This window comes from Ochlerotatus camptorhynchus, unplaced genomic scaffold (assembly GCF_037179485.1).
Source record: "Ochlerotatus camptorhynchus isolate MF236.1 unplaced genomic scaffold, CSIRO-AGI_Acam_v1.1 ptg000299l, whole genome shotgun sequence".
In the NCBI taxonomy this organism is placed as follows: Eukaryota; Metazoa; Arthropoda; class Insecta; order Diptera; family Culicidae; genus Ochlerotatus; species Ochlerotatus camptorhynchus.
In genome coordinates, this window is record NW_027040787.1 from 361,897 (window position 1) to 389,653 (window position 27,757).

Below are 27,757 nucleotides of genomic sequence, written 5' to 3' on the forward strand. Positions count from 1 at the left end.
CTCCCGGTTGAACTTTTCAACCACAGAAGTCAACAGCTACATCAAGCAATCCACCGTATTCTAATGACGATATGGGAGAACAAAAAACTGCCTGCTAGCTGGTTGGATGGTCTCATTTGCCCATTATTCAAAAAAGGGCACATACTAGAGTACGCCAATTATCGAGGAATAATTCTTCTGCATTCGGCGTATAAAATACTGTCACGCGTTCTGTTCAACAGATTGAGACCGCTTGAGGAGTCGGTAAATACCAGGCTGGTTTTCATACCCCGCGTCAAATCCTTGATAAATTCCGGGAGTACAACTTGCAGACTCACCATCTGTTTATTGATTTCAAAGCAGCGTACGATTCAGTGAAGAGAAATGAGCTTTGGCAGATTATGCTAGAACATGGCTTTCCGGCGAAACTGATTTGACTGATTCGCGCAACGCTGGATGGATCGAAATCAAGTGTGCGGGTTGCAGATGAGATGAGATTTCGTGACCTTAGATGGGTTGAAGCAGGGCGAAGCACTTTCAAACTTACTATCCAGCTTTCCATGCTCGGTAATGGCGGCCTGTTTTTATGAATAAATGTATCCTTCACTGTGCTTTTTAAAAAAAAAACCTAGATAGAGCTGGAATTAGGGCGAAACAGCTTTTGTAAACAATGACTTCTCTCGATGATTTCTTGAAAGCCATGGCTCTCCCTGGCAAATAGACATCATCAACGAGTAGGGGAACACTTCCCTTACTCGATGGATATGTTGCTTTATGTAGGCGTGCCTTGAATTCCTAGAAATCATCGAGAGAAGTCATTGTTTACAAAGGTTGTTACGCCCTAATTCCAGTTCTATCTAGCAATCTGGAGGTTCGGTTTTGACACCTCTCTTTCGCTCTCCCAGGAACAGAAGAAAATGGAACAACATATACGCCCTCCAGTTAGTGTCAAAAAGCTCAGTAAAGGATACATAATCATACAAACAGGCCGCCATTACCGAGCATGGAAAGCTGGATACGCCTTTTTAATAGAAACTAAGCGATCACTTCAACCTCTGGTTATGAATAATAGAACATCAAAAATAGTGTTGTGAGCAGAATTTTTTGCCGTGAGACGTACGAAGCGATAAATTGATCAATTGATTCTTCTGAGATGCTCCAAAACCTGATCTACAGTTGAAAAAATTGATTCTTCATTGTTTTTGAGAGGATCCTGCTGGTGTTCAGGAATATTTTTGTTGTGAAAAATGGAAGATTAGAATAGTGTTTTAGTGCTTATGATCTTCCGGATTTCTAGTGTGTGACTAGATTAGATGAAATTCAGTTCAGATCGGTGGAAAATCGTTGAATACGGCAATTACCGATGGAAATTGGCAGAATTTTCAAAGACAAATTCTTTAATTTGCGTATGTAAAATCTTTATTCTGATGTAAACAAACAGTTTGGTTGACGTTTCCTCTCAAACTCGTCTGGCGCACTCTACGTTGGTGGTGTATTAAAAAGGCCTATTCAACTTTGCTCTTGAAGGAGAGATTAGGAGAGCTGGTGTGCAGAGGAACGGTACAAAAGGAACATGATCCTTGCCTTTGCGGACGACATCGATATCATCGGAATTGACCGTAGAGTATCCAGCTTTCCATGCTCGGTAATGGCGGCCTGTTTGTATGAATAAATGTATCCTTCACTGTACTTTTTGACACTAACTGGAGGGCGTATGTTGTTCCATTTTCTTCTGTTCCTGGGAGAGGGAAAGGGAGGGATCAAAATCCGAACATCCAGATAGTGTCAAAAAGCACAGTGAAGGATACATTTATTCATACAAACTGGCCGCCATTACCGAGCATGAAAAACTGGATTGGAAGAGGTATTTGTGCCTTTTAAGAAGGAAACGGAGAGGATTGGGCTCACGATAGGTTCTACCAAAACGAAGTACATGGTAGTCGGTAGACAGCATGGCAGCAATAATGGTTTTGGTAGTGAAGTGGTGCTAGATAAACCCGGGGGCAACTTGACAACTCCAGTATATTGCCAGTGAGCCCCGACAATTTGGTGCTGGTGGTTCTGTCAAACTCACAGATTTCAAAAGGGTTATCTGAATAGGGCGATTTTGGAAATGATGTACAATAAATAAAATCCAAGCTTGAAATTCATATCATTGTCGCGCACCCACCAAACCGGAACGCTGACGTCAAAATAAACATTAGTGACCAGTGTTGGGAAAATATCAAAAAATCAAGATCACGCTTCAAAAAGCAAAACTAAAATCAAAAAGCAAACAACTGTGGTTGATTTTGCAAGCTGTGATATTGCAGCTCAGAATATCAAGCTAACAAAACTCACCAGCTGCAAATCTCAACAAACTGTAGTGAGATTGAGTTTCATGATTTTTGCTTTACACCCGAACGCAACCGAAACTTCAATAACGGCTGGCAGCAGCAGTTACTTCGTGTCTGCCATCGGTGAAGACTAAAAAGAGATAGCAAGCCATACTTTCTCTTTCCAAGAAAACGATGTGCAACAGAATCATTTTTGTTTCGAGTCAACTCTCGTCTTGATTTTTGCACGTTGTGAAATAGTCTCGCAATATCAAAGGAGCTGGTAAAATCAATATCAAGCATAATATTTTGTTCCAATATCACACGTGATATTGAGAGCGTATGAGAGCGGAAAAATATCAATTGATTGATGATTTTTCCAACACTGTTAGTGACATAGGGGTTTGTGGATTTTCCTATGTTTCGAGGGATGCATCGATTAGCTTGGGACCGAAGAGAGTACCAGACCTGAACCAAAAAGTTGAGCACGTTTCTTCGGGACCTTCTGGTCTTCAAGTTACCTCTATGGAGATACTAGTACTGCAAAATGTACAATTTGAGATACTAGAGTACAGTCAACCAGTGGAAACTAACGATTTTAAATTGGCTCACTACTTGACTAGCCTATTGGTCCCAAGCAAACGATTAACGTACCCCATTCTAGTCGAAATTCTAGTACTACGCAATGTTTGTTTTGATTCGCTATGAAAGTTCAACAGATAAAATGAGGGGTTAGTGGATTTTCCTATGTTTCGAGGGGTGAATCGATTAGCTTGGGACCGAAGAGAGTACCAGAGCTGAGCCAAAAAGTTGAACACGTTTCTTCGGGACCTTCTGGTCTTAGAGTTACCTCTATGGTACAGTGGTGAACTTTGTGCGTCTTTCGAAGGCCTTAAATGCATTAAGCTAAATATGTAATATATCATGTAATTTGAGTAATTCTCAATTTCATAAGTTTACTTTACTTACCCCATAAGAAAAACACGGGAAAGTAAACATTTTTTTTTTACTGGTCCAGGACAAGCCTTCATTGCACAATTATGCTCAAAGCAATAATCTGGAAGATAATCAAATTCAAGAGCAAAAAATAACTGAAGAAACCAAAGTATTTTAATTGCCATTCGATGATATAAGAAGATGAAACTCGGTTCAATTTGTATGGATTTATTTATTTCATTTCACCACGAAAATTATAAATTAGCTCTTTTCATATGGCATTCTTGTGACACAAAAGGTTGGTTTTCCATGGAGAAATACCATAGAGGTAATTCTAAGACTAGAAGGTCCCGAAATAACGTGCTCAACTTTTTGGCTCAGCTCTGGTACTCAGCTCTCGGTCCCAAGCTAATCGATTCACCCCTCGAAACATAGGAAAATCCACTAACCCCTCATTTTATCTGTCAAACTTTCATAGCGAATCAAAACGAACATTGTGTAGTAGTAGAATTTCGACAAGAATGGGGTACGGTATTCGTTTGCTTGGGACCAATAGGCTAGTCAAGTAGTGAGCCAATTTAAAATCGTTAGTTTCGTATTGATTGTTGGAAATACCGTTGCGCGGTGAAGGACAATCCTTTATTTGTTTGTGGCGACATCTACTATTTGCAAGTGGGTACGTGAAACTAAGGTTATCTGTCACCTTGCCGGGGACTTGTGCTAGATGGTGAACAATTTGAGGTAGTGGAAGAAATTGTGTATCTTGGAACACTAGTGACATGCGATAATGATGTTACCCGCGACGTATTGCAGCTGCAAACAGGACCTTTTAAGGATTACGTGAAGTTGGGGCCTCCCTTAGCTTAGTCGGTTAAGGCGCAGCTGCAAAGCAAGACCATGCTTGAGGTAGCTAGGGTTCGATTCCCGGTTCGGTCTAGACATGTTTCGGGTTGGAAAATATCTCGACTTCTCTGGGCATAGAGTTATGATTGTACTTGCATTATACTAATGCAAAAATGGTACAGGCATCGAAAGCTCTCAATTATTTTTTTTTCCTCGGTTCGGGACCTAACACCACTGCGACCAGTAATTTGATCTATTGTAGTATATCCCGTGTCTTTAGTTTAGTGCATGTCGTATTACCAACAATCAATACGAAACTAACGATTTTAAATTGGCTCACTACTTGACCAGCCTATTGGTCCCAAGCAAACGATTAACGTACTCCATTCTAGTCGATATTCTAGTACTACACAATGTTTGTTTTGATTCGCTATGAAAGTTTGACAGATAAAATGAGGGGTTAGTGGATTTTCCTATGTTTCGAGGGGTGAATCGATAAGCTTGGGACCGAAGAGAGTACCAGAGCTGAGCCAAAAAGCTGAGCACGTTATTTCGGGACCTTCCAGTCTTAGAGTAACCTCTATGGTATTACCATAGAGGTAACTCTAAGACTAGTAGGTCCCCAAGAAACGTGCTCAACTTTTTGGCTCAGCTCTGGTATTATCTTCGGTCCCAAGCTAATCGATTCACCCCTCGAAACATGGGAAAATCCACGAACCCCTCATTTTATCTGTCAAACTTTCATAGAGAATCAAAACAAACATAGTGTAGTACAAGAATTCCGACTAGAATGGGATACGTTTATCGTTTGCTTGTGACCAATAGGCTATTCAAGTAGTGAGCCAATTTCAAATCGATAGTTTCGTATTGATTGTTGGTATAACTCCATCACTATTGAGAAATGATGAAGTATTCGATTTTTTTACAGTTGTCATTCTTGCATTTATCGCAAGGATCCGACTCTAATTGAAAGGTTATACCATTCGAAGTGTTGAAACACCCTCCAAAGGCGCGCCCCTTTGTCAGTCAAAATTGGATTCCTTAACAACAAAATTAAGGAATGACACCGGTAATGACCATGCATCAGAACCCTAGTCTTAACCACTTCAAACTAGGGAACAACGAATGGAAGATTAGGAATCACATAGATGAAGACTAACTAACTATTTTTTTCCTCATTTCAAGATCATCCTCGATGGACAAAGCCGAGTCTTGTCACTATCAACAAGACATGAAAAGTAACAAGGACTATGATGTATTCCTTGGATTACTGAAAAATCCTATTCCCCTAGTTTGAAGTAGTCGAGACTAGGAATCGGTGGTAGATCTTACATCCCGTAACGTACCACGAAAAGGTGATCTACCCACGTTACGGGGCTCTCAATCAATAACTGTGGAAGTGCATCTAGAACACTAAGTTGAGAGCACGCAATAAGCTAATATGCGATAAGCAATAAGCTTCAAATGCGAAGAAGAAAGTGAAGTCCCGTAGCTTGCAAACGAAAACGTAATTTTCTTTGTATAAGACACTGATACTTCCGGTGGCCCTCTACGGCCATGAATCGTAGACGTTAAAGGAGACTGACCGGAGAGCATTTGGTGTCTTCGAGTGTAAGGTGCCGCGAACAATACTCGGTGGTAAACAAGAAAATGGCATCTGGCGGCGTCGCATGAATCACGGATATAGTGAAGCTTATAAAACACGGCAGACTACGATGGGCTGGGCATGTAGTGCGGATGCCGGAAGAACGACAAGCAAATATTATATTCAGCAGAGAACCCGGTAGAGGTCGTCGACTCCGTAATGTAAATGCATTTCCACAGTTATTAACTGAGAGCTTTCGATGTCTGTACCATTTTTGCATTAGTATAATTGTGTGGCAGTACAATCATACTATATGCCCAGGGAAGTCGAGAAATTTTCCAACCCGAAAAATTCCTAGACCGGACCGGGAATCGAACCCAGCCACCTCCAGCATGGTCTTGCTTTGTAGCAGCGCCTTTGCCGACTGAGCTAAGAGCGGCCCCTAGTTGAGGAGGACATCAGGTCGCTAAAAGTTCGTGGCGACTGGAAGCGATTGGCTCAGGACCGAGTTCAGTGGAGAAAACTACTTCGTTCGGCGCAGAATCACCAAGGCGATTCGTAGCCCATGAAGTATCAAGTAAGTAAGTTTTAAAAATAAACTTGCAGTCTGATAGTCTGCATCTATGTTTAGTAAAAAAATGATAAAAGTGGGACTGGCTTGAAATTACATTTAATGTCAATAAGAAAAATAACCGCAAGTCAGTTATTTTGTCATAACGATGCTGCATTAGTTTAGCATAGTATTGAACAGTAGAGTGATACCATGGTCTCATAGAACGCTGTTAAATGTTTTTGGAATCTTTCCGCTGGTTTCGAAGCTATGGACGGAACATATGCTGGCGAGTAATGGCTCTTGAAATCAATAATTTTAAAGAAGTACCAGCTGAGGCATAACATCACTGATCAGTAAAGCCATTGGTCCCCGGTTCATGAGTTGATGGGTCGATAGGTAGGGTCCAGGTGTGGGAGCTGCCTCCCTGGCGTCGGTAACATTGGTGCTCAGCACGGAAAACAAGATCGACGGAAAACAAATCAAAGGAAAAAAAGAACGTGCCAAACCCACCATGTCAGTTTACATGAAAATAAGATCAATAAGACTCATGGTAATGATGAGTAACCAAAACCATGTTGGCCACATCCGCACATGAGAAGTGGTAAAACCTTTTTAAATCAAAATCCATGATACGACACATTAGATTCCAAAGCCATAGCCATTGGCGGTCATACTGAGGGTTATAAGAACTATATTGGCCACATCTAACATGTTGTCTAACATTCTTAACTTTATAGAAGCAAGCCTAAAAACACAGAACCGAAGGGGAAGTGCAAACAAATCGGTGAATCATAAAGTGGTTCGTTTTTCTGCTCAACAAGCGATGTTTTGTGGTAGCGTTCCACGCGGACTTTCTATGCGCAACTGAAACTATCTTATCATGCTGCCTATCTTGTTTTTCATTATTCTTGAACAAACCACCTTTTTTCAATAGCACACCTAAACATAGACAGATAAACTGAGTAATGGTGCTCACTGAAAATTAATAAAAAATACAGATGGGACTGACTTGCGGTTACCGGCAGTAAACATCCTGTTATACAATCCCCACTATTCTGCGAGTCACGTGACTCTCTCTCACCGCTGAGGTGACAATTGTCACCTCGTGTGAGGTGACTCTCCATTTGATTTGCACGGAGAGTCACTTCACCGTTGACAGTGAGTCACGTGACTCGTAGTATGAGGAGGAATGTCACGCGAGTACAACGCAACCAAAAATGTAAGAACTGAAAAGAACCATGACTTTGTTCCACGCAATCTGTATCCACTCCCATCATAACAAAAAATAAATAAATAAGCGAAAAACGACAAAACATTTTCAAATGAAAAAAATCGACGTCCGCAAATTTTAACATAGGTAAACATAAAAAGGATTCTTCTTCAACTACCGCGGTCAAAATAATAAAAAACGTAAAACGAAAACCATTTCATGTGTGATTGGTACGAACTTTGTTATTACATTAGTTTTCTTCTCCTAGTAGGTATCATCTCATCGTCATCATTAGCTTTTACGATTCTACGTGTTTGTTTTAGGTATCTTTTGTTCTTCTTCTTTTTTTTTCTAACAATCGTTGCTGCTTTTCACTGTTCTCTCTATGCAGTAATTTCCACCGAGAAAGGGAAAAACAAAGCCAAACTTCACAACGTGTTTTTCATTTTCTGCCTTTTCCTCGGGAAACTACTTAAAAACCACTAACAAGAAACGCGAAACCCGCACAAAAAAAAAATTCATTGTGGAAAACTAAATAAACAACAATAATAATTATTAATTTAAAAATAATAATAAAGATAATAGAACGAACCGGAAGAAGAGGGGACAGGGCGGTTGAGAAGACGGGTTAGGGAAAATAGATTAAGGAAGGTTGGTAGGTAGTAGCAGTACACAAGTGCTGTTCGGTAAAACATAGCTACTGAATCACAATTTTAACTCTATATCGAAATAGGAAAACACACACACACACACATTGCATGGCATAGTGGTGGCACGGTGCATGTGTGGATGTGTCTTGTTGAATTATTATTGCTGTTGTTGTTGTTGTTGATGTCATAGGAAAACTTGCCAAACTACATCATCGAACTGGTTTGCATTCGTGTGATCCCGTTTCCCGGAGAGGGGGAAAATTTGATTTTCTTCCTCCGAGAATAGATCGTCCTGGTGCTGAATTTGCTCGTTGGTTCTAAAATTTAAAACATGTTCCTTCAACAACGATTTGCCTTTTCGCGTTTCACTATCTCACTTTCCCTTACTAAATGTATTTACTAAACACAACATAAATTATAGTCAATCCTACTCGTTTAAAGGTAGTTCAATTAGGTTTGCTCGAAAAAGGAAGGCTGCTTCACGCATCAAACGGTTGTTTGTTGTTTTTTTTGTTCTATGTAATTGTTTGTCTGTTGTTTGTTGGATTGGTTTGAGGCCTAGCATGTGCTGCTGTGCTGTCAGTGGTTTTTTCATCTTCTTTCTTCTTTTGGATTATGGGATTTGCTTTGCCTTAGATAGTTTCGATCTTTGTAGTTTTTTTTTTACTCTTATAGAATTAGAATTCTGTTGGATTCTTATATTTTTGTTTTGCATTTTGCTTCTCTTTCTCTCTTTTGTTAGGGGATAAATCACATTTTGGTCAGAGATTGGTTTGAAGCTGCAAGGCTCCGCAGCACGCAGCCCCGCCCAGCAGGAAAATGGTACCGGCCCCGGCGCCAACACTAGCCGTCCAACGTATCCACTATGCCGTTGTCTGGGTGTTGGAAGTCTGCTGGGTGCTGCCACCACCGCCGTAGCCGACGCCGCAACCGATCACACCGACGCTTCCGGTACTGCTGCCACTGCCGCCGCCGCCGCCACCCGGACCACACGTCTGCATCATTTGTTCTTTATTACTACTAGAAACATTATGACTATTATTTACACTGCCCGATTCTAACGGTTGTTTACAGATTGGCTGCGCCGTCGCATCGCCATCTATGAGCGAGTGCATCGTCGCGACGCCACTATCACTACTGCTGCTATTATTGTTCTCCACACAGGGTCCTCCTGCCGACGCCGACGCCGCCGTCACCGACGCACTACTCACACCGATCGATGCCGTCGAGGTGGACGTCGCCGATACCGAGCCACTGTCCGCACTGTTACTGCTGGGCTGCTGTTGGTTACTGCTGCTGCTGTTGCTGCTACTGTTGGCGGACAAAGGTACTGGATCGTCGGTTAAACGTAAAGCAATTTCTAGATCACGTAAAACTTCGGTTTCTTTGGGTTCTATTAGATTGAAACGCCTGAAAAGAAGAGGGGACAGTGCGTTAGATGCTTTTCGCCATGACCTAATCTTCTACTTCCTTACCTATGCAACGCGGTCAGATGGGCGAAGGTGAGATTGAGGTGGGCATGGAGCCCGAGCAGGGCCACCTCGCGGAAGTGCGCCGCATACAGGTGCGCGATCACATGGAACAGTAAACGTAAAATTTTTCTAGCAATACTCTCGAACGAACTAGGAAACTCATTGGCATATTTGGTGGGAAATATCGACTCGTCGCTGACGGTTTTCTGCGTGAACGTCATCACGTAGTCGATGTACTGGGGCGCCGCGACGCGCGTCTTCTTGCCCTTCTCGTCGAACCATAGGTACATTCTGCAAGTATTCAAAGAGATAACAGGAAGGTACGGTTATTAGTGAATGCATTAAATTTTACGACTTTATTCTAAAGCTTTTGGGAAAATCGACCCAAAAAGAAAGCTTCCGCATTTTTGCTTGAACGATGAGATGGGTACGGAGAGAGGGTGTGTTTGTGTGTATGTGCATGGCAGGCAACAGAGATTAAACGGCTGTTCGATATGTGGTCATATGTATTCAAATTAGTAGCAATTTGCATGTGCTTGTTTCTTTCGGCGTGCACTGCGTTTATATTGGAATTAGGAACGACAAATACAAATAGGTCTTTGTTTCGGAAAGTATGGATTTAGAGAAGGCAAGGCGTTGTTATGTTATGAGCGTTTAAATATCTGAATAACTTTGGCTTTGTTTGTTCATATGTGTTCTCAACTGAAAAGAAGAGGCAATTAGAGTTGATGGTAGTATCTAAGCATCCAGGCAGCCACCGCAACGTGGATTAATTCATATGACGAATAACTTACGTATAATTGAACATATCCGTCTTTTCAGATTTCATGTTACAGGGTGACCAGCAAAACCAGATTAGAAATTTGCCGGCTTATTCCCGGAATTTCAGAAATTTACCCATACATACCGTATGCGTGATAATGTTTGCACCATCGTACAAATAAGGCTCCCGTTTCACCTGTGCATACAATGCCTTGGTTTTCTTTGCATGCACGTAACCTATAGCTCATACCGTAGTAGGCTGTGTATAAAAGAAAATGATTTACTTAGTTTGACAGTTGCACCATAACAAAGTGGCAGCGTATTCGTAATTTGTCCCACGCGCAAATGTCGCAAAAAGACATTTCAATCGCCGTGGGAGTGTCCCGGTGGACCTTCAAAAGGGTTTTAGACCGAGAAAAGAAAGGACAACTATCCGCGAAGGTGGTCACAGGTCGTCCGAGGTCAGCTCGGGTTCCAAGGGTTATCGCTGCTATTTAAAGGAAGATTCCGGTGAATCCAGTGCGTTCAATAAGGAAAATGGCAAAGGAACACGGGATCAGTGACTTTACGGCACGCAAGATCGTAAAGGAAGATTGCGGGGCGAAGTCGAGGGCACGGAAAAAACTCACAGGATTACCAACCGCATCCGGGAGCTACGAGTCGAACGATGCAAGAAAATCTTGAACTTCCTTAGGCGAAAAAAATCCGGTAATCCTGTTCACCGACGAGACCATGTTTACCGTCGATCCCGTATCAAATTCCTGAACCGACCGGTATATTAGTTCTCTTCCGATAAAAGACGTGGCCGGCGAGCACAAGAACGTGTATCTGACCAAGCATCCTGCTAGAGTTATGGTGTTTGAATTAGTGGCTTCCGATGGCAAAAAAAAATGGACCCGCTGTTCATTCCAGAAGGCGACAAGGTCAACACGGAGGTCTACATCGGAATTTTAAGTAAGTATGTTCTTCCGTGGATCAAAGAACAGTATGGTCCGAAGCCAAATGTTGTATTTCAACAAGATAGGGCTCCGTGCCACACCTCGAACACTCAGAAGTGGTTGCAGGAACACCCAGCCCCGATCTTAATCCGCTGGATTACTCAATATGGCGCGTCATGAAGGCCAAGGCCTGTTCTAAACGCCACCCGAGTACAGCAAGCCTCAGACAAACATTGACCCGTACCTGGAGATAAATGGATCCAGACTACATTATTAGAACCTGTCGTGCATTCCGGAAGTGTGTGGAGGCCATAATAGCAGCAAGTGGAAACTCGATCGATGATTAACATAGTTTAAGACTCTGAGAAACATCCCCCCTTTGAATAAATAAAAAAAAACTCGAAAACGAAATTTTTGAGAATTGTTTTAATTTAGACATTGCTCAATAGTGCAAACATTATCATTAATAAGGTACGTAGAAAAGCAATCATTTTTGAGATAAATAAGTTTACAGATAAAGAATCATGGCGTAAATTTTCTGAAATTACTACATAACTCAAAAAATTAATTTTTCCTTCATGTTTAAAATAAATGATAAATGGATGAATAGTTGCTTGCTGATTATTCCAGTGATGACTTTGTACTTCGTCTTGTCATACAAATGTGTAGTTTTCTGAAAAATCACATATTACTACAAATTCACCTTTCTGTAAATTTTGTTTTGTTTTCTGCAAAAAGATAGTCTGCTGTTGTTTTATAAAATCATGAGGTATTAATTTCTCTAATTTTCCAATTAAATAGGAAACAATTCATCCGGCTTTTTAACTAATGTTTCTATATCACATCTGTCGGTTGTGACCCGTTGTTAAAATTGTATTTCTTTAATGCCTTTTTCCACGATTTCTTCCAATAACTTTTGTTCGAAAAAAGATGAACCCATGCAGTTTTCACAGCATCGTAGGCAGCAATCTATTGCTTTTCTTTCACATAACAAACTATCTGTAATCTACTTCAAATCAATGGACAAATCAAATTTCTTTAAGTTGTGAATTATGTGTCCCTGAACTAGTTATCAATTTACAGTTCTTAGGCCTGAGATTCGCAAAGGTTGAAAACCCAACTTGTACTTCACTATTTAATTCTTTGAATCGGTTGTAGGACTCCCGTAAAGTGGTCGTCATTAAACTTTTTTGAACTGACTGACGCTTACCATCTTTTCTTATTGTTACGCAATCTCTGATGGTTTCATCGTCTTCAAAAAACTGCAGAACAAGTTCCTTCGTATCATCACTCAATCCACTGCCTAACCTCGAAGTAATAGTGGAGTGTACACCTTTATCGTTTAAAAATTTTTTAGATTGTGTTGCCATATACCTGGTTGTGTTAAATGTGTCCATAATTTTCTGAACTGTCCATGATCTAGGTAATACCGTCAAGAGCTGAAATTTCTCAGTTTTCGTTGTATCTTCTTTCGAAAACTTTTCTGTTAGCTGTTCAATAATTTCATTAAAATCGTCAGTTTTGTTATCATCTAAGTTTGCTACTGCATTAAGTGCAATTATGTGCTTTCTAATTCTTTGATTAATTTCATGATATTTCCTCACAGCATAATTTACACAACAATTTGTTTTTTTTTCATATCAATTGGTGATGTCAAAATACTAGATATAGCTTTGTTGAAAAGTTCAATATTAACGCCACATTGAACATTAGAGGCGATTGTTTCTACCGATGTCAATGATAGTAGAGTTATTAAAGATTCCTGACTTGAAACATTCATGTTGATATCTTGTTCATCGTAGTTCGATAACTCGTCGCTACTTGATAGTTCGGTACATTTAGAAAGCTGTATAACGTTTGAATTTAAAAAAAAATTGACACAAATTGTCGATTTTTCATGGGTTTACCTTCACCCGCACTGACGAAACTACCCATGCAGCATCAATCATAGTAACCCATGAGTCAGCAGACAATATTTGACAGCTCTATCAGTCGAACTCTAACCGTGATGGCAAAAACAGTGAAGCAACTCCGTTCAGAAGTGTGCGCGTTCAAAGAACGGCACCCCGCCGCGTCGAAAACGGACATCGTGCGGCACTTTGTGGACGCTGGATACGCCCGTTTCGGCATCTACAACATCTTGGTACTATTAGACAACAATCAGAGCATCGAAAGAAAGCCCGGTTCCGGACAGCCGACGACCCTAAGCAACAAGAAGCTCCAAAGGATGTTGAAGAGGAAGACCGAGAGAAAAGTGGCTACATCGCTGCGTGCGCTTGCCAGGGAGGTCGGTGCAACCGGCCAAACAGTGAAAAAGTACCTGGCGAACATGAACATACATGTCAGGAAGCGGAAGTCACGTCCACTGGTTTCGGAGCTGCAGGCTGTGGCTGAATAAGATGGTCAACTCGTTTTTCCCAGCGAATCGCGACGTGGCGGTGGTGATGGACGACGAGACATATCTCACCCTGGATGGCAACGACTGGCAGGGCACTTCATATTTTTCTTCCCCCACGAAGGAAGTGAGCTCCGAGGTGAAGTTCATTTCACACACCAAGTTCCCCTAGAAGGTGCTGCTGTGGCTGACAATCAGCGAGAAGAGGATGTCAAAGCCGCTCTTCTTTCGCTCCGGACTGGCCGTGAACGGGGAAATTTATAGTACGAAATGCCTGCCGGAAGTTGCGTCGTTCATCAAGAAATACCATAAGGGCGAAGACGCGGTGTTCTGGCCGGATCTGGCGTCAGCCCACTACTCGAAGCGATCGTTGGAGGAGATGGAGCGACTGAATATCGATGTGGTACCCAAGTCGGTGAACCCGCCCAACGTCCCCCAGCTGCGTCCCATCGAGAATTTCTGGGCCAACCTGAAGCGTAAGATCTACTCCAACAATTTTGTCGCGAAAACTGAGGAGGAATTGATAAATAAAACAAAGAAAGAACTCAAAACCTTCCTACACGCATGTTTTCGTCCGCCATGGCAAATATTCCGGTTAATGGACCGGAAGGCCGCTCGCAAGGGCGTAGAATTTTTTTGCAAGTAAGCTTAAATAATTACCTTCCATGGGAAATTTATCAAAAGAAATTATCTGTTTTAGCTTTTTTTATCACCATCCGAAAAAGTCCATTTTTTAATGCAAACGTTACGACAAGAATCACACATTTTTAATTTACTGTTAAGTTTGTTCTGTTCCGAAAAACCCAGATCAACCAATTTCTGTTAGTATCCGTAAAATTTCGGCAAATTTTTTATACACTTATAATGAAAAGTATTCATTTTAACTACCACTTCGTCTTCTGAATTACTGAACTTAAGCAGGTCACTTAAAGAGTTTTAGTGGTAGTTATTGGCAAAAGATGGATTTCATAGGACCACTCTAATGACAAATTTAAATAAAATGTGCTAGTACATTTATTTCAGTAGTTGGACATTTAGTATCTTCGAAGAAGTTTTTGTTCTTAAAAACTCCCTTCTTTTGGTGTTTGCAAACGTCAGGGTGGTCCTCAAATTAGGGAATTTTTAAAACTAACTTTTATGTTTTACAAAATTAAAACATGTGTTGTTTAAAAAAGTTGTTGCAAGCAACTTTGTCGAAGAAAATTGTTTTTCCATCTCTTAACGTTCTCATTTTAGAGTAATTTTTCGGAGTTGACTTAGGGTGCTCCTGGAAAAAATAGTTTTTTAACACTAACTTTTTTATTTGAAATTTCTCATAACAGTCATCTTCTAGAGACTTTTAAAACTCTTCAAGACGAATGTTTTATAGCCAAATCTGTTGTTTGTACATCTTCTAATAAAAAAGATAAACCCAAGTATAGTAAAAATATGAATAAATTCAAATTGATTTTATACGAGTTTAAAAAATAACATACCTCCAATTTTTCCATATTATTGAGGTAACATACGCCCTTTTGAATGCCGTAAAAAAAACTTTTTTTTTGTTTGCCCCAACCAGAGATATTAACATTTGAAAAGTGCATATTTTTAGTATAAAAACGTCAATATCTGTTGATCGGCGAAAGATATTGACAAGCTTTGTGCAGCAAAAATTATTTATTTATTTATTTATTTATTTCATCAACCGATGTAGACTAGTACAAATACATATACAAATTTGTTTTTCTTAAGAATATTAAAAAATATATTGTCAGCTATTATATTTTTACTTCCTACGAGTTATGATTCCGTATGGAGTTAAAATATTGTTTTAGTTTATGCCGAGACATTGAAAAGTCAATGGTTTCGCAGTATTGATTGTAAGACGCCATCATGCGATTTAATGGCCCAAATTTTGCATAATTTGTGCGATGATGGGTTACGGCAAATAAATTTCGATTTCTGAGTTGTCGAGTAGGTACATAAAAATTTAATTTTGATAAAAGTTCTGCTGAGTTAATGCGCTGCGAAACGATATCGTTTACAAACGAAACCATTGCATATTCACGACGCTCTTTTAATGTTTGTATGTTTATAAGCATGCAGCGTGCTTCATATGATGGAAGAGGAAATGATGTCCAACCTAATTTACGAAGGGCATATAATAGAAATTGCTTTTGTACTGATTCTAATCTTTCTTCGTGCGTGATTGAAAATGGAGACCATACAATGCTGCAATATTCCAGTATTGACCTCACATAGGCAATATATAGTGTTTTAATTGTGTATGGGTCCTGAAAGTTATAGCAAAAGCGCTTGATAAAGCCTAGCATGTTATTTGCCCTGTGAATAATTGTATTGTAATGGTCTATGAAAGTTAGTTTGGAGTCTAAGATAATCCCTAAATCCCTGACTCTTTCACATTTTTCTACATTCTGATTTCCTAATGCAATTGAAATGTTTGATGGTGTTCTTTTTCTGCTAAATGATATTAAGTTGCATTTTTTTACATTCAGTTCTAATAGGCTTTTTTTACACCATGTGTAGAATATGTGTATTTCACTCTGGAATATATTGATGTCTTCATCATTTTTTATTTCCAAAAAGAGCTTCATGTCGTCGGCATAGATTAGCAATTTTATTTTTTTGAGAATGAAGGAAATGTCGTTTACGTACAGAATAAAAAGAAGAGGTCCCAGATGAGAGCCTTGCGGGACTCCTGAGGTGACTTGAATTGGGGTCGATTTCTTTTGTTGGCGGTTAGTTAAATATGATTCAAGCCATTTCAGGAGTCCTGGCTCAATTCCAATTTTTTTTCAATTTGAAAAGAAGCATTGGTATGTCAATTCGGTCAAATGCCTTGCTAAAGTCTGTATAGAGAGCTTCTACGTGGTTTCCATTATCCATTGCATTTAATGAATAGTCTATAAATTCAAGTAAATTTGTCGAGGTCGAACGTCCTTTAAAGAAGCCGTGTTGCATGTCAGTAATTCTATTTTTGGTTTGAAGAAATAATTTTTCATTTACAATTGCCTCGAAAAGCTTTGGAATGCAAGAGATAATGGCTATTCCACGATAATTACGTACGTCAGATTTTCGGCCAGATTTAAAAATAGGTACTAAAAATGAGCTTTTCCATATTTTTGGGAAGGTTCCGGATTCCAGTGACATATTAAAAAGCCAAAACAATGGAGCAGTGAGTTCCATTGCTAGACTTTTTAAAAAATTTGCGCCTTCTTAAGATCTAAAAGTTATTTCAAGACTCCTTTGCTGAGAAATTCGAAATAAGAAAACTAGAGCAAAACAACTGTTTTTTTTAGAGCCACCCTAGCTCAATTCAAGAAAATAGCTCTAAATCGGCCAATTTAAGAGATACAAAAAAGTTGTTTTCAACAAAGTTGCTTGAAATTAGCTCAGCTATACCTTAATTTATACAAACAAAAAAGTTTGATTTTTGATTTTAATGATAATAGGAACCACCCTAGAAATCATTGCCATAAAAATGAGGGCCTAACTTCAGGCTCAAAACATATCATTCTACCTAAATCTGCATTCTGGACCACTGTGCTTTGACACAAAAAGGCCAAGGGCAGGGTGGCCAGTGAATTTTCATTTTGAAATTCCCGGTTTTTCCCGGTTTTCCCGGTTAAAATCTTTAAAAAAAAACCCGGTTGTTAATATTCAACAACAAAACGAAATTGAACCTCGAATTGGACGCATTTTTAAGAACGTACTGAAAGGAATTTACTGAAAGGATAAAAAATATGATTAAAGAAGATTCACAAGATTCTGGGGTTTTAAAATTTGTGAGAGTCTGAAACTAGAACTTTTTTCAAAATGTGTGATTAATAACAATCTTTGTGATGCAAAATTTGGAGAAAAAATAATTAAAATGTGGGATTTTGTAAAAATTTTCAAGATCACACATTTGAAAAAAAACATACTTATGAGTCGTGGAGTTATAATTGTCACGCTCTGAGACTTGGAAGCATTTTAAGGGTTGTAACAAATTACAGAACAATGTATAGGATCTAGCGGGCAAACCCAGGAATTTTTAGTAAAATTTAAGAGAATGCAAAGTGTTGATTTCAAACAAATATTGAGAAGGATTTCCACACAGTTTTCGAAAGAGAAGTTCTGACATGAAATCCTTAGAAATTGTCAGATGAATTTAGAGGGATTTCTGTGGAGAAGAATGCAAGTTCTTAATTAAGTTGTTAGGTAATTTTAGAAGATTTAAAAAGGGGTTGTGAAAAACAAAACTTTACGGAAAATTCTTACGTGATTCTGAAAAGATTTGTATGGGGATCGTCGGAGATGAACTAGCCTACGGTTAAAAATCTCCTAAATAAAGAAGTATGGGGATCGTGAGGAAAATGACAGATGAATTTGAAGAAGAATTCCAAGAGAATTATGATCAGAATTTAACAAGCAACAGAGTTCTAAGAGTGTTCTGACAATAATTCCAACTCTAGTGCGAAAAATTCATCACAGAACTCCAACAAAATTGATTGCAAAAAATTAGCTGATAATTAGGAAGAAATTTTTTTAAATACTCCAAGGGGTTTCTAAATAAAATTTCGAAAGATTTCTGCTGTTTTGAATATAGCTTAAGAAATTTTTGAAAAGATTTTCAAAGAAATCAAAGTCTCCGGATAGGCTCAAGGGAATTCTAAGAAGGATTCCAATTAAATTCTTAGAAAGGGTTGCAAGGAAATTCCAAAAAGAATTCAACGGAAATTATTACGCAGAGTGTTTTCTGGTTTATTTCATAACAATTTCAAGATAATGCAGAGCAGAATTGCAAGTTAATTCTGGAATTCATATCATGAGAATTTTGATCAACGAAAAATTAAAACCCCGGAAAAGTTTAATTCAGTTTCGGTTTTTACAAATATTCGTTTCCAAAGTCCAGCATCTTCAGTATTTTCTTTTAAGGACCATGAACTTTACATCTGAAATTGAAACGACAAAAATCAATTTGCAATATTGCTGAGTGATTAAATTCTAAAAACAATAAGACTGGAAACTGAAGAAAATTATGCAGCAAATAGAGCAAGACATTCATTTGGTAAAGGATCACTTCTGTTTTAATGGTTTATTCTGAAATTCTGGTGTAAAAATTTGTTCCTATGGTATGGTTGATTTATTTTTCCCGGTTCTCTCGTCGAATTCCCGGGTTTTTCCCGGTTTTCCCGGTTACTTTTCAAATTCCCGGATATTTCCCGGTTTTCCCGGTTAGCTGGCCACCCTGCAATATTAATATTCCTGCGCAAATCTTGTGGGTCCAGTCTTTGCACGTTGAGCACCTTATGAAGCCTTCCTTATCCGATTTCTGGCAGACTAGGCAAACGCGCTTAAGAGGTTTTTTGCCAAGTGGTTTTCTTTGGTTTGATTCCGCTCTTTACGAAGATCTTGCATGGGCTCCTTAATTCTGTAGTAATGTAGTATTTTTTTTCCCGGCTGTGCCTTTTTTGGTGTTGAAGCGATGAGGAACCTTCAGCTCTTCCGCGAGATCATAGACCAGTTTCAAAAACTCCTTCTTGGTAAGTGTCCATACATCTATTCGACAAATCCGTGACGTGATGCGCAAGCTGCTCCTCGTATTCAGTTGAAAACGTCTTCTTGAATCCACCGGCTTTGTGATCCAGAACGATATCCTTACCGGCTTAGAGGCAGCTAATACGATCTTGCAGTGTGCTTTTAGGTATGCCATATTTTACGACGGCCTCTCGTATACTCATTTGCTTTGAACATATTTTATTAAGAGAAGTTCTCAAGTCTTCCAGAGACCACGAATTTTGTTTTATGCGTTCCATGTCTACTACTCAACGTCATTACTTCCTGTAACAATAAAAAAACTTAAATTCTATATTATCCACATTTTATGTTGACAACTTTATTGTCCAAACATAGAGGACAGTATGGTGTCCGGCCATAGAGGGCACACAACAGTTTCGAAAAAAATAAATTTCTCAGAATCCTATATTTTCACACAAAATTAAAACAACGTAAAAAAATATTACAACTTTAAATTTAGGAAATATTTGCGAGTACACTTCCGCGAAATTTTCTCATTCCTGAATCGTACCGTAACCGATTGTTTCCTCGAAATATTGGCAAGGAAAAAACGAGAAAACCGTGCATTTCAAAAGAGAAATTCAGTTGCCACCTTGCAATTGTGAAACTTTCAGTGTGCCCCATTCAACAACGCGCCGCCTGTCGAAGTTCAAGGCCTTGCTCACCCGTGTCACTTGCAACCGGTTGCTAGCAGTTCTTCTGTAGCGAAACCTTTGCCAACTCACAAAGGTTCTTTATTCATACCTGGTCAGCCAGCCGCGGTGCAGATTAGCATAAAATAAGCCGCGAAATAGCCATTATCATATTATAGTGACGGTTTACCACTACGGGCAGCAGTTGACTGATTACCGCTTGCTTGGACCACCATCACAGTAGGCACGACCACCGCCTGACTCAAGGTCTGCTTTTTTCAGTCGGAGTGGATTATTTCCCCAAGGCACGCACCTCGTGTTCTAAAGCTTTGTTCTTGAGTTAAAAATTCATCAACAGCAACCAGCAACAGTTGTTCTGCCCGGTCTGGTCTGGTCCAGTACACCTTCCATGTAAGGACGTGGTTATGAGTACTGACTGTGAGTACCGACGATCGTCACGTGGTCGTGCCCATATGGAATTGAATTATTCTTATGACCGTTGAGAAGTAAAAATCCATGGCCAATGGGTGTAGTAGCACCATAAGAAGTGAGTCATTCTCTTAACGTAGAACGAACGAACGAACGAACGTCATATCTAATGAAAATTAATGCAATTTCTCGCAATTAATATGGAAATTGTAATAAATTTTTCATGACTCATGTCAGTTGCAAGAAAAAAAAATAAGCGAGAGAGAGTAACCATCTTGAGACATACCAGGTATGTGCGATCCCATTGCCCATGGGACGACACAGAAACGACAGTCGGAGATGTCAATCGTGCTCGGATTTGACATGTACCGATGGTTTGTGCCAAATCGATTGACGTCGCCTTCTACGCCACGCAGCAACGGTAAATTGAGCTCCTTGTGTTGTGGATGATGATTTCAACCGTAAGTCGATTCCCCCAAGAGTCCAGAGTCAGGTGATTGATTAGGGGGATGAATCTTGACGGTAATGTATTTATGGCAGACAGTTGCGTGATGTGAAATTCCCTCAGCAATACTGAATCAACGTGTAGTGCCGATTTGTATATCTCGGTTTGAAATCATAAATATGAGCTCAATTCCCCCCATGTTCCGTGCAGAATGATATCATCAACTGCCTTTTTTGACTTGCTTCAGTATGACAACACACGTTGATCGTCTCCCATACCAAATCCAGAAGCTTGCGCTGTGGAGAGCAGCACACCTCTGTTCCATCGGCTTAAGGCACCACCGTGTGCCAATTTGAAGTGTTTGCAACCGATTTCCTTCTTCATCGTACATGACTCAATCGGTGTACTTTTTCTTTTTGAAGTTGAACCTTAAGCTGAAGCACGTGGTACTGTTGTCATGATGTAGTAGATTTAGTTCGAAGCAGGCTTGTTAACGTACTGCTAGAGTAAAGTCGTACCTCGAAAACAGTAAACAACGGCACTCCCTTCACCTCACGCTGCTGACCGATACACTGCCTGCCTAGTAGGTATTATAGGTAGTTGTGTCAGAGCTGTGTGTGGTGCGGTGAATTTGTAATCAAGCAGGAAGAGTCATGCGGTGTTGGTACCAATCCAATGGGCGTGAGAGAAAGGTTTGCAACGTCAAAGGAGTAATCAACGGCTTGTTTTGGGATATGCGATCAAGTTGTTGATTTTCATTAAAGTGAATCGCTGTGGAAGCATTATTTCAGGACTAACATTTGAAAGGGGCGGAAGAGCTAGAATGTAAACAAACCACATTTTGCCACATATAGAGAGAACAAAAAACGTTTCTTCTTACATGGCGTATTTCCAGCTTTCAACTCTATGATGCATCTGGTTGTTACGCCTTGCACCAGAACTACGAATTATATTGTTTTAATATGCCAAACGTACTGATTATGTAGTATCTAGTCACGCCCGATTCATTTGAAATTCATCCTACCGGTAGATATGTTGTGAAGTTACCATTCCGTGAAAATGTTTCTAGGCTTGATGATAATCGTTCGTTGGCTCTTCGTCGCTTTGACTTTCTTGAAAGGCGTCTCCATCGTGAGCCTGAGCTTCACGCGCAATACTCGAAATTTATCGAGGAATATGAAAGCCTAGGGCATTGCAGAGAAGTTCGTGAGTCAGATGATCCTCCCAGCATGTTGAAGTATTACTTGCCACACCATGCTATCCTTAGACCGTCGAGTTCAAGTACCAAGTTACGAGTTGTTTTCGATGCATCGACAAAGCTCCCCTCCGGAACCTCACTAAACGACGTTTTGCAGGTTGGTGCAGTCGTCCAATCTGATCTTGAGAAAATTATCTTGCGATTTCGGAAACACACATACGTGTTCACTGCTGACATAGCTAAAATGTTCAGACAGGTTTTTCTTGATCCTTCACAGGTCGCATTCCTTCGAATTTTCTGGCGTTCAAAGCCATCGGAAGCTCTCAGAGTTCTCGAGCTACTAACCGTGACTTACGGTACCTCCGCTGCTCCGTTTCTTGCAACCAGAACGTTGCTTCAGTTGTATATTGATGAAGGTGACGAGTTTCCGCTGGCAGCGCATATTATTCGAGAGGATTGCTACGTTGACGATGTTCTGTCAGTATCGAGAAGCCCATCGAATGTCGTCAACAAATTCGGAATTTGTTGCAGAAAGGAGGTTTCCCAGTGCATAAATGATGTGACAATGATCGATGGATTCTCGAAGGTGTTCCCGAATCTGAGCGTGAAACTCTTGTCCAATTGAACGAAATATCCACCAATGAAGTCATACAAACCCTCGGTCTTCTTTGGTGTCCAAATAGCGATGAAATTTTTTTTTGCGATCAATCCTGATCTTTCCGAGATGTCACCCGTTACAAAACGAAGTATGTTTTCAGAAATCGCGAAACTGTTTGATCCACTCGGCCTCGTGTCCCCAGTTATCGTGCTTGCTAAGCACCTAATGCAGAGAACATGGACTCTGAAGATTGGTTGGGACACGCCCCTTGAAGGTGAAATTCTTCATTCTTGGTTGCAATTCCGTTCCTCCTTGGCTCAGGTTAGAAACATTCGAGTTCCAAGACATGTATTGGTTCCTCATTTCGAGTATGTTGAATTACATGGGTTCGCTAATGCTTCAGGGATCGCCTATGGAGCTTATCTTTATGTTCGTTGTGTCCAAGCAAATGATGTGATCACGATGAGACGAAAGACATGCAGGTTAAAAAAACCTGTTTAAAATACTGAATTGCCAAGACATGAACAATGTAAAAACACTTAGATATATATCATAACAATTAAGGCTGGTACGTTACTGCAGTAACTGGAGCACCTAGGTTAAAATGAAATGTAATTTATTTTGAATTTGGAACAAATAAAGAGTTAAAAAAAAAAAAAAAAAAAAAAACGATGAGACGAATACTCAAGGAAACTCCGTTGACTTTCTAAGAATTCTACACGTTGCTTACTCGAGTGGAAGCAATTCTAAATCCAAGACCTTTGTTTTTCCATTCCGATGACCCAACTGAAGGCGAAGTAATTACCCCTGCACACTTCCTCATCGGAAGACCACTTACCGCTGTTCCTGAGCCCGTCATACGAAGGCCTGAGTAAAAATCGGTTGTCCAGGTGGCAGCACTTACAGCTAATGAGAGAGCATTTTTGGAGGTCTTGGGTCCATGATTACCTAGTTAGTTTGCAACTGAGGGGTAAAAATCAGATTCGTCAGCACAATGTAAACCCCGGTTCAGTCGTTTTACTCGAAGATAAAAAATTGCCACCACAGCAGTGGAAATTGGGAAGAATTGTCCACTCGCACCCTGGCGAAGACAACTTAGTGAGAGTTGTTTATGTAAAAGTGGGAGATACAGTTTACCGACGCCCAATAACAAAAAATTCTATTCTACCCATGATGACAATAAGCCTAAGGTCAACAATCAGGAATTTCCTGGTGAAACATCGAATCGCGTGGGGGAGGATGTTCGCAACAGCGAATAAGTTTCGAGACGATCCTGCACCGCCGTTGGCACTGTAAACGTCCTGGGTTTACCGACCGTCAACGCTTCAGCAGCAGAAAATATGTCCCTTCCTTCCTCCTCATCCTTTTTTTACTAACCCCGAGATAGCCGCGGGAAAACGGCCTCCCTACTAACATGACAACAACCAATCACAATCAAGATTGTATTTTAATGTACACTTTTCTTTCCTTTTTGCGTTGCGCAGTAAAGCTGGGTTTAGACTAGGCAAGTCAAATGATCAACTCAGTTGAATTCAATTGGCTTGCAAAGTTGAGCCTGGTTCAACTTTTTTCAATTCAAGTGAGTTGATCAAGTCAGTTGAATGGCATGGTTTACACGTTCAATTCGCGTTCAAGTCAGTTGAATTCAACTGACTTGATCAATTGACTTGCCCTGTCTAAACCCAGCTTAACAGCCAATCAGAAGTGGCTGATGAAATATTAAAATGTTTAAAAGTAGAGTACGCACCCAAAACTTTGTAAGTCTTTCTTGAATCCTGGAGAATAAATCAGCCGTAAACAAGTAAAAAGGTTTCGCAGTATTATTTCAAAGAAGAAACGTCTTCCAGTTTGCTTGCTCCTGCTGTTGATTTGTTTCGTCTGCTTGCTGTTTGAAGTTCCGGTCGTCGGCGTTCTGCTCTGAGATGGAGCTACTAGTTTTCTACTGCGTGTTTCCACATTATCACTTTTTCAAAAGAGTTAATTTCATCGGAGTTCTTTTCAGAACTTCCTATATCGTGTGATAAGTGGCTTCACCAGCAGAACTAGTGCCCACTCCGTTCCAGGAGCAGCAATCCGTCCATCGCTTGTCGTTGGCAGTGGGCCATCGAGAAATAGTTCGTGTTCATCGTTGGCAGTGGCCAACAATCAGTCTGTCCATCGATCTCGTTGGCAGTGAGCCAACAAGAAATTTCGTGTTCGTTCGTGTCTGTTGGCTGTGCCCAACAATTTTAAGAAAAACTAGTTTAGAGTGTTGTGTTTACAAGTGCAAAATCTGTCAAGTGATCATCAAGATGGCTTCCAAGCAAGAGGTGCTTCGACAAAAATTTATGGGAGCGGTCGTAGAAAATATCAAATAGGCCAGCCCCACAGGTGGATCGCGAAACAGTTTGAAATCGACAATTCGACCGTATCCCGTGTGGTAAAATCGTTCAAGGAGACCTAGACCCCAGTGACGAGCTGGCAGCGGAATAAAAGCGAAGACGACCGACCCCGTGAATGCAAGAAAGGCGAGGGATTACTTCAAGCGCAATTCGGACCTTTAGATTCGAAAGGTAGCCAAGAAGGTCAATTCTTCCGTCTGGTTCGTCCAGCAGACAATCAAGCGGGCCGGACTTCATGTCTTCAAGGTAAGGAGGGCGCCACACCGAACCGATAAACAGAATACGGTGGCCAAATCCCGCGTCCAGGAAGCTGTACCGCGAGTGGTTGGTGCAGCCGAAATGCATCGTAATGGACGACCAGACGTACATTAAAGCGGACACCAAGCAGATCCCCGGCCTGGAGTTTTTCGTCGGTAAGTCCCGCCTGGATTTTCCGGAGAAGTTACGAAAGAACAAGGTCGATAAATTTGCCAACAAGTACTTAGTGTGGCAGGCGATCTGTGGGTGCGGCAAATTCAGCAAGCCGTACATATCGACCGGCACCATCAACGGCCGAAGATATAAAGAAGAATGCCTCCAGAAGCGCCTGCTGTCCTTCCTCCGGTCCCACGAAGGTAACACTCTGTTTTGGCCGGATCTGGCATCGTGCCATTACGAGAAACCGGTGATGGAGTGGTACGAGGTCAACGATGTTGTTTTTATGCCGAAGGAGGCATATCCGCCGAACTCACCAGACCTTCGCCCAATAGAAAAATTCTGGGCTATTATGAAGGGCAAGCTCCGGATAACAGGGAAGGTCTTCAAAAACGACAAGGATTTGAAGAATTAGTCGATGAAAGTGTGTAAGAAAGATGGTGCAAGTGTTGCACAGGATTTGAAGGGTAGCGTTAAGTTCAAGGTGCGGACATTTAGCCTAGAAGAGGAGGTTGAATAAACCAAATTTGCAAAAACATAGCTAATATGTGTTTATTTGTTCCCTGAGAGTTTCAAACATATCCGACTTAAAATGAATTGTTGGTAATCATTTTTGTCTGTTACATTTTCTTCAAGCACAGTCTTTATTGGGCATCCTAAAAGAGGACATGTCATGGTAATGTAGTATGTATTTTACCAATCTAATATCAAAACAAGCATCTAAATTTGTCTGCAAAGAATCAATGAAAAAAGGACTTAAGGACAAAAGTTTAGAGGGACAAAAGACCGACGATTTCGATTACAGATTTGTATGTATAGTTTCATATCGTCAGCATATATAAGCACATTGAGGCGGTTTAACACAAGCTTGACATCATCTACGAATAGAATAAATAATAAAGGTCCTAAATGAGAACCCTGTGGAACTCCCGAGGTGACATTAACTGGTGTTAAAAGTGTTCTTGCCAAGGCTCCACACTTTCGAAATGAACTCGAGTTTTGTTTCTCTTATACAACGAGTTCAACGCTTCATTTCTATAACGCCTAGCTAGACTATCAGCAAGAAACGAAAATGAAAAAGAAGCACGGTTAGAAGGAAAGGCAGGCTGTGAATCTTCTCGTCGTTACTTTGCTCATCGCTTTCAATGTAAGTACCGTCGATTTTCTAATTAAATGAAACCTCATTCTCAGTTTTCACTCGGCTGTCGACAGCAACCATTGTGTGGTGCTCCTCATTGTTCTTCATCAGCAGTTCTTTTGGTCGATGCGTCGTCGACTTTGGAAAGCAACCGTTTTGTGATGAGTGTGTGAGTGCTGACCACGTGTTGCGTCCATTGCTGCAATGGATGCGCTCTGCCCCTCGTTGGCGATACTGCCATACAAAGAAACTACTGGAAGCCGTTCTGATTGAGGAGGCTTTTTGGATAGCGGAAGATAAAGTGTTTATTGTGTTGTAGGGGAATTTACGTATTCTCGTCAATCTAAGCAGCTTCCGCACTTCTATTAGCATTTTCTCAGTGTCACGCACACATATGACGTGTCTGTTTGTTTACATTCATCTGCTGCTAGCTATTCTATCCATTCCAATCAACAAAACTGTCCAAAACGGTTTGAAAACGTTTTTAAGGCGCTCCAAACTTCTCAGGTGAGTGTGACTATTGTCGGCAGCCTCTTTTACTTCGGCAACCTTTCCGTTTAAACTGCGTGTTAACCAGCTGTTCTATTATCGGCAACTCGAAATCAGCCGTATTTTGATGTGCTTATGTTTCTTTTGAAGAAACACCTAGCATAACAGGTTTGCTCAGTCGTAAAAATGTATTAGGATTGAAGCTGAAAGACTAAGGAATCGTTTAAATACATTCAGCGAAGTGTTTTAGTAAGAAAATACATCGAAATTAACGTTTAAATTGTGGTTGCCGAAAACAGTCGATGGCTGCCGAAGCCAACATTTACCCTACCTTTTGACGATAGTTTTGAGATGTTTTGTATATTGAACAAGAATCCTCAGCTCTGTAAAGTTAATTCGATTGAGCCTTATCAAATAAATCAATGAACAAAAAAAAAAACCTCAGTCTGGCTTTCAATCCCTTTCACGAACATTCTATCACCGCTCTTTTAATTTGTTTAAAATGCGTTATGTCCCGTTTCCGTTAATTTATGTCGATGGAAAATAAATTAAACATATCACGTATAATATTCAAGTGTTTTCACGTGAGAAATGCTTCAAATATATATTTTCATTTTCCGTCCTATACGTAGTGAAACCTCTGTAAATGTGCTTCATGAAAGGCGAAACTATCAAAGCCGAGCGCTCTTTCGCTCGTTCGTTTCACCGAAGCTTGAAAGAAAGACCAATAGAGCGACGGGAGAAAGAGAGACAAGCGATTGAACATTTGTTTGTGGACGCCGACTGAGGTTCTAGAATGCTGCGAAGCTATTCGACTTTAACAGAAAAAAAGGCCA

The 27,757-nt window shown here is 40.4% G+C and overlaps 1 protein-coding gene and 1 long non-coding RNA gene across 5 annotated transcripts in view; one reads left to right on the plus strand and one right to left on the minus strand.

Moving 5' to 3' along the window:
* Positions 1–6,914: 6,914 nt before the first annotated feature.
* Positions 6,915–8,954, plus strand: LOC135706960 (uncharacterized). The gene is made up of 2 exons (XR_010518195.1): positions 6,915–7,277; positions 7,324–8,954. It is a non-coding gene; the product is annotated as an uncharacterized LOC135706960 (long non-coding RNA).
* Mob2 (MOB kinase activator 2) overlaps positions 8,805–27,757 on the minus strand; it is a 475,874-nt gene continuing 456,921 nt past the window's right edge. For all 4 annotated transcript variants that reach the window (XM_065228651.1, XM_065228648.1, XM_065228649.1 and 1 more), the window contains 2 exons: positions 9,547–9,834; positions 8,805–9,481 (listed from right to left, as the gene is read on the minus strand). In XM_065228651.1, the coding sequence (XP_065084723.1) occupies positions 8,935–9,481; positions 9,547–9,834 (835 nt within the window). In that variant the 3' untranslated portion in view covers positions 8,805–8,934. The remainder of the gene's footprint in view (positions 9,482–9,546; positions 9,835–27,757) is intronic.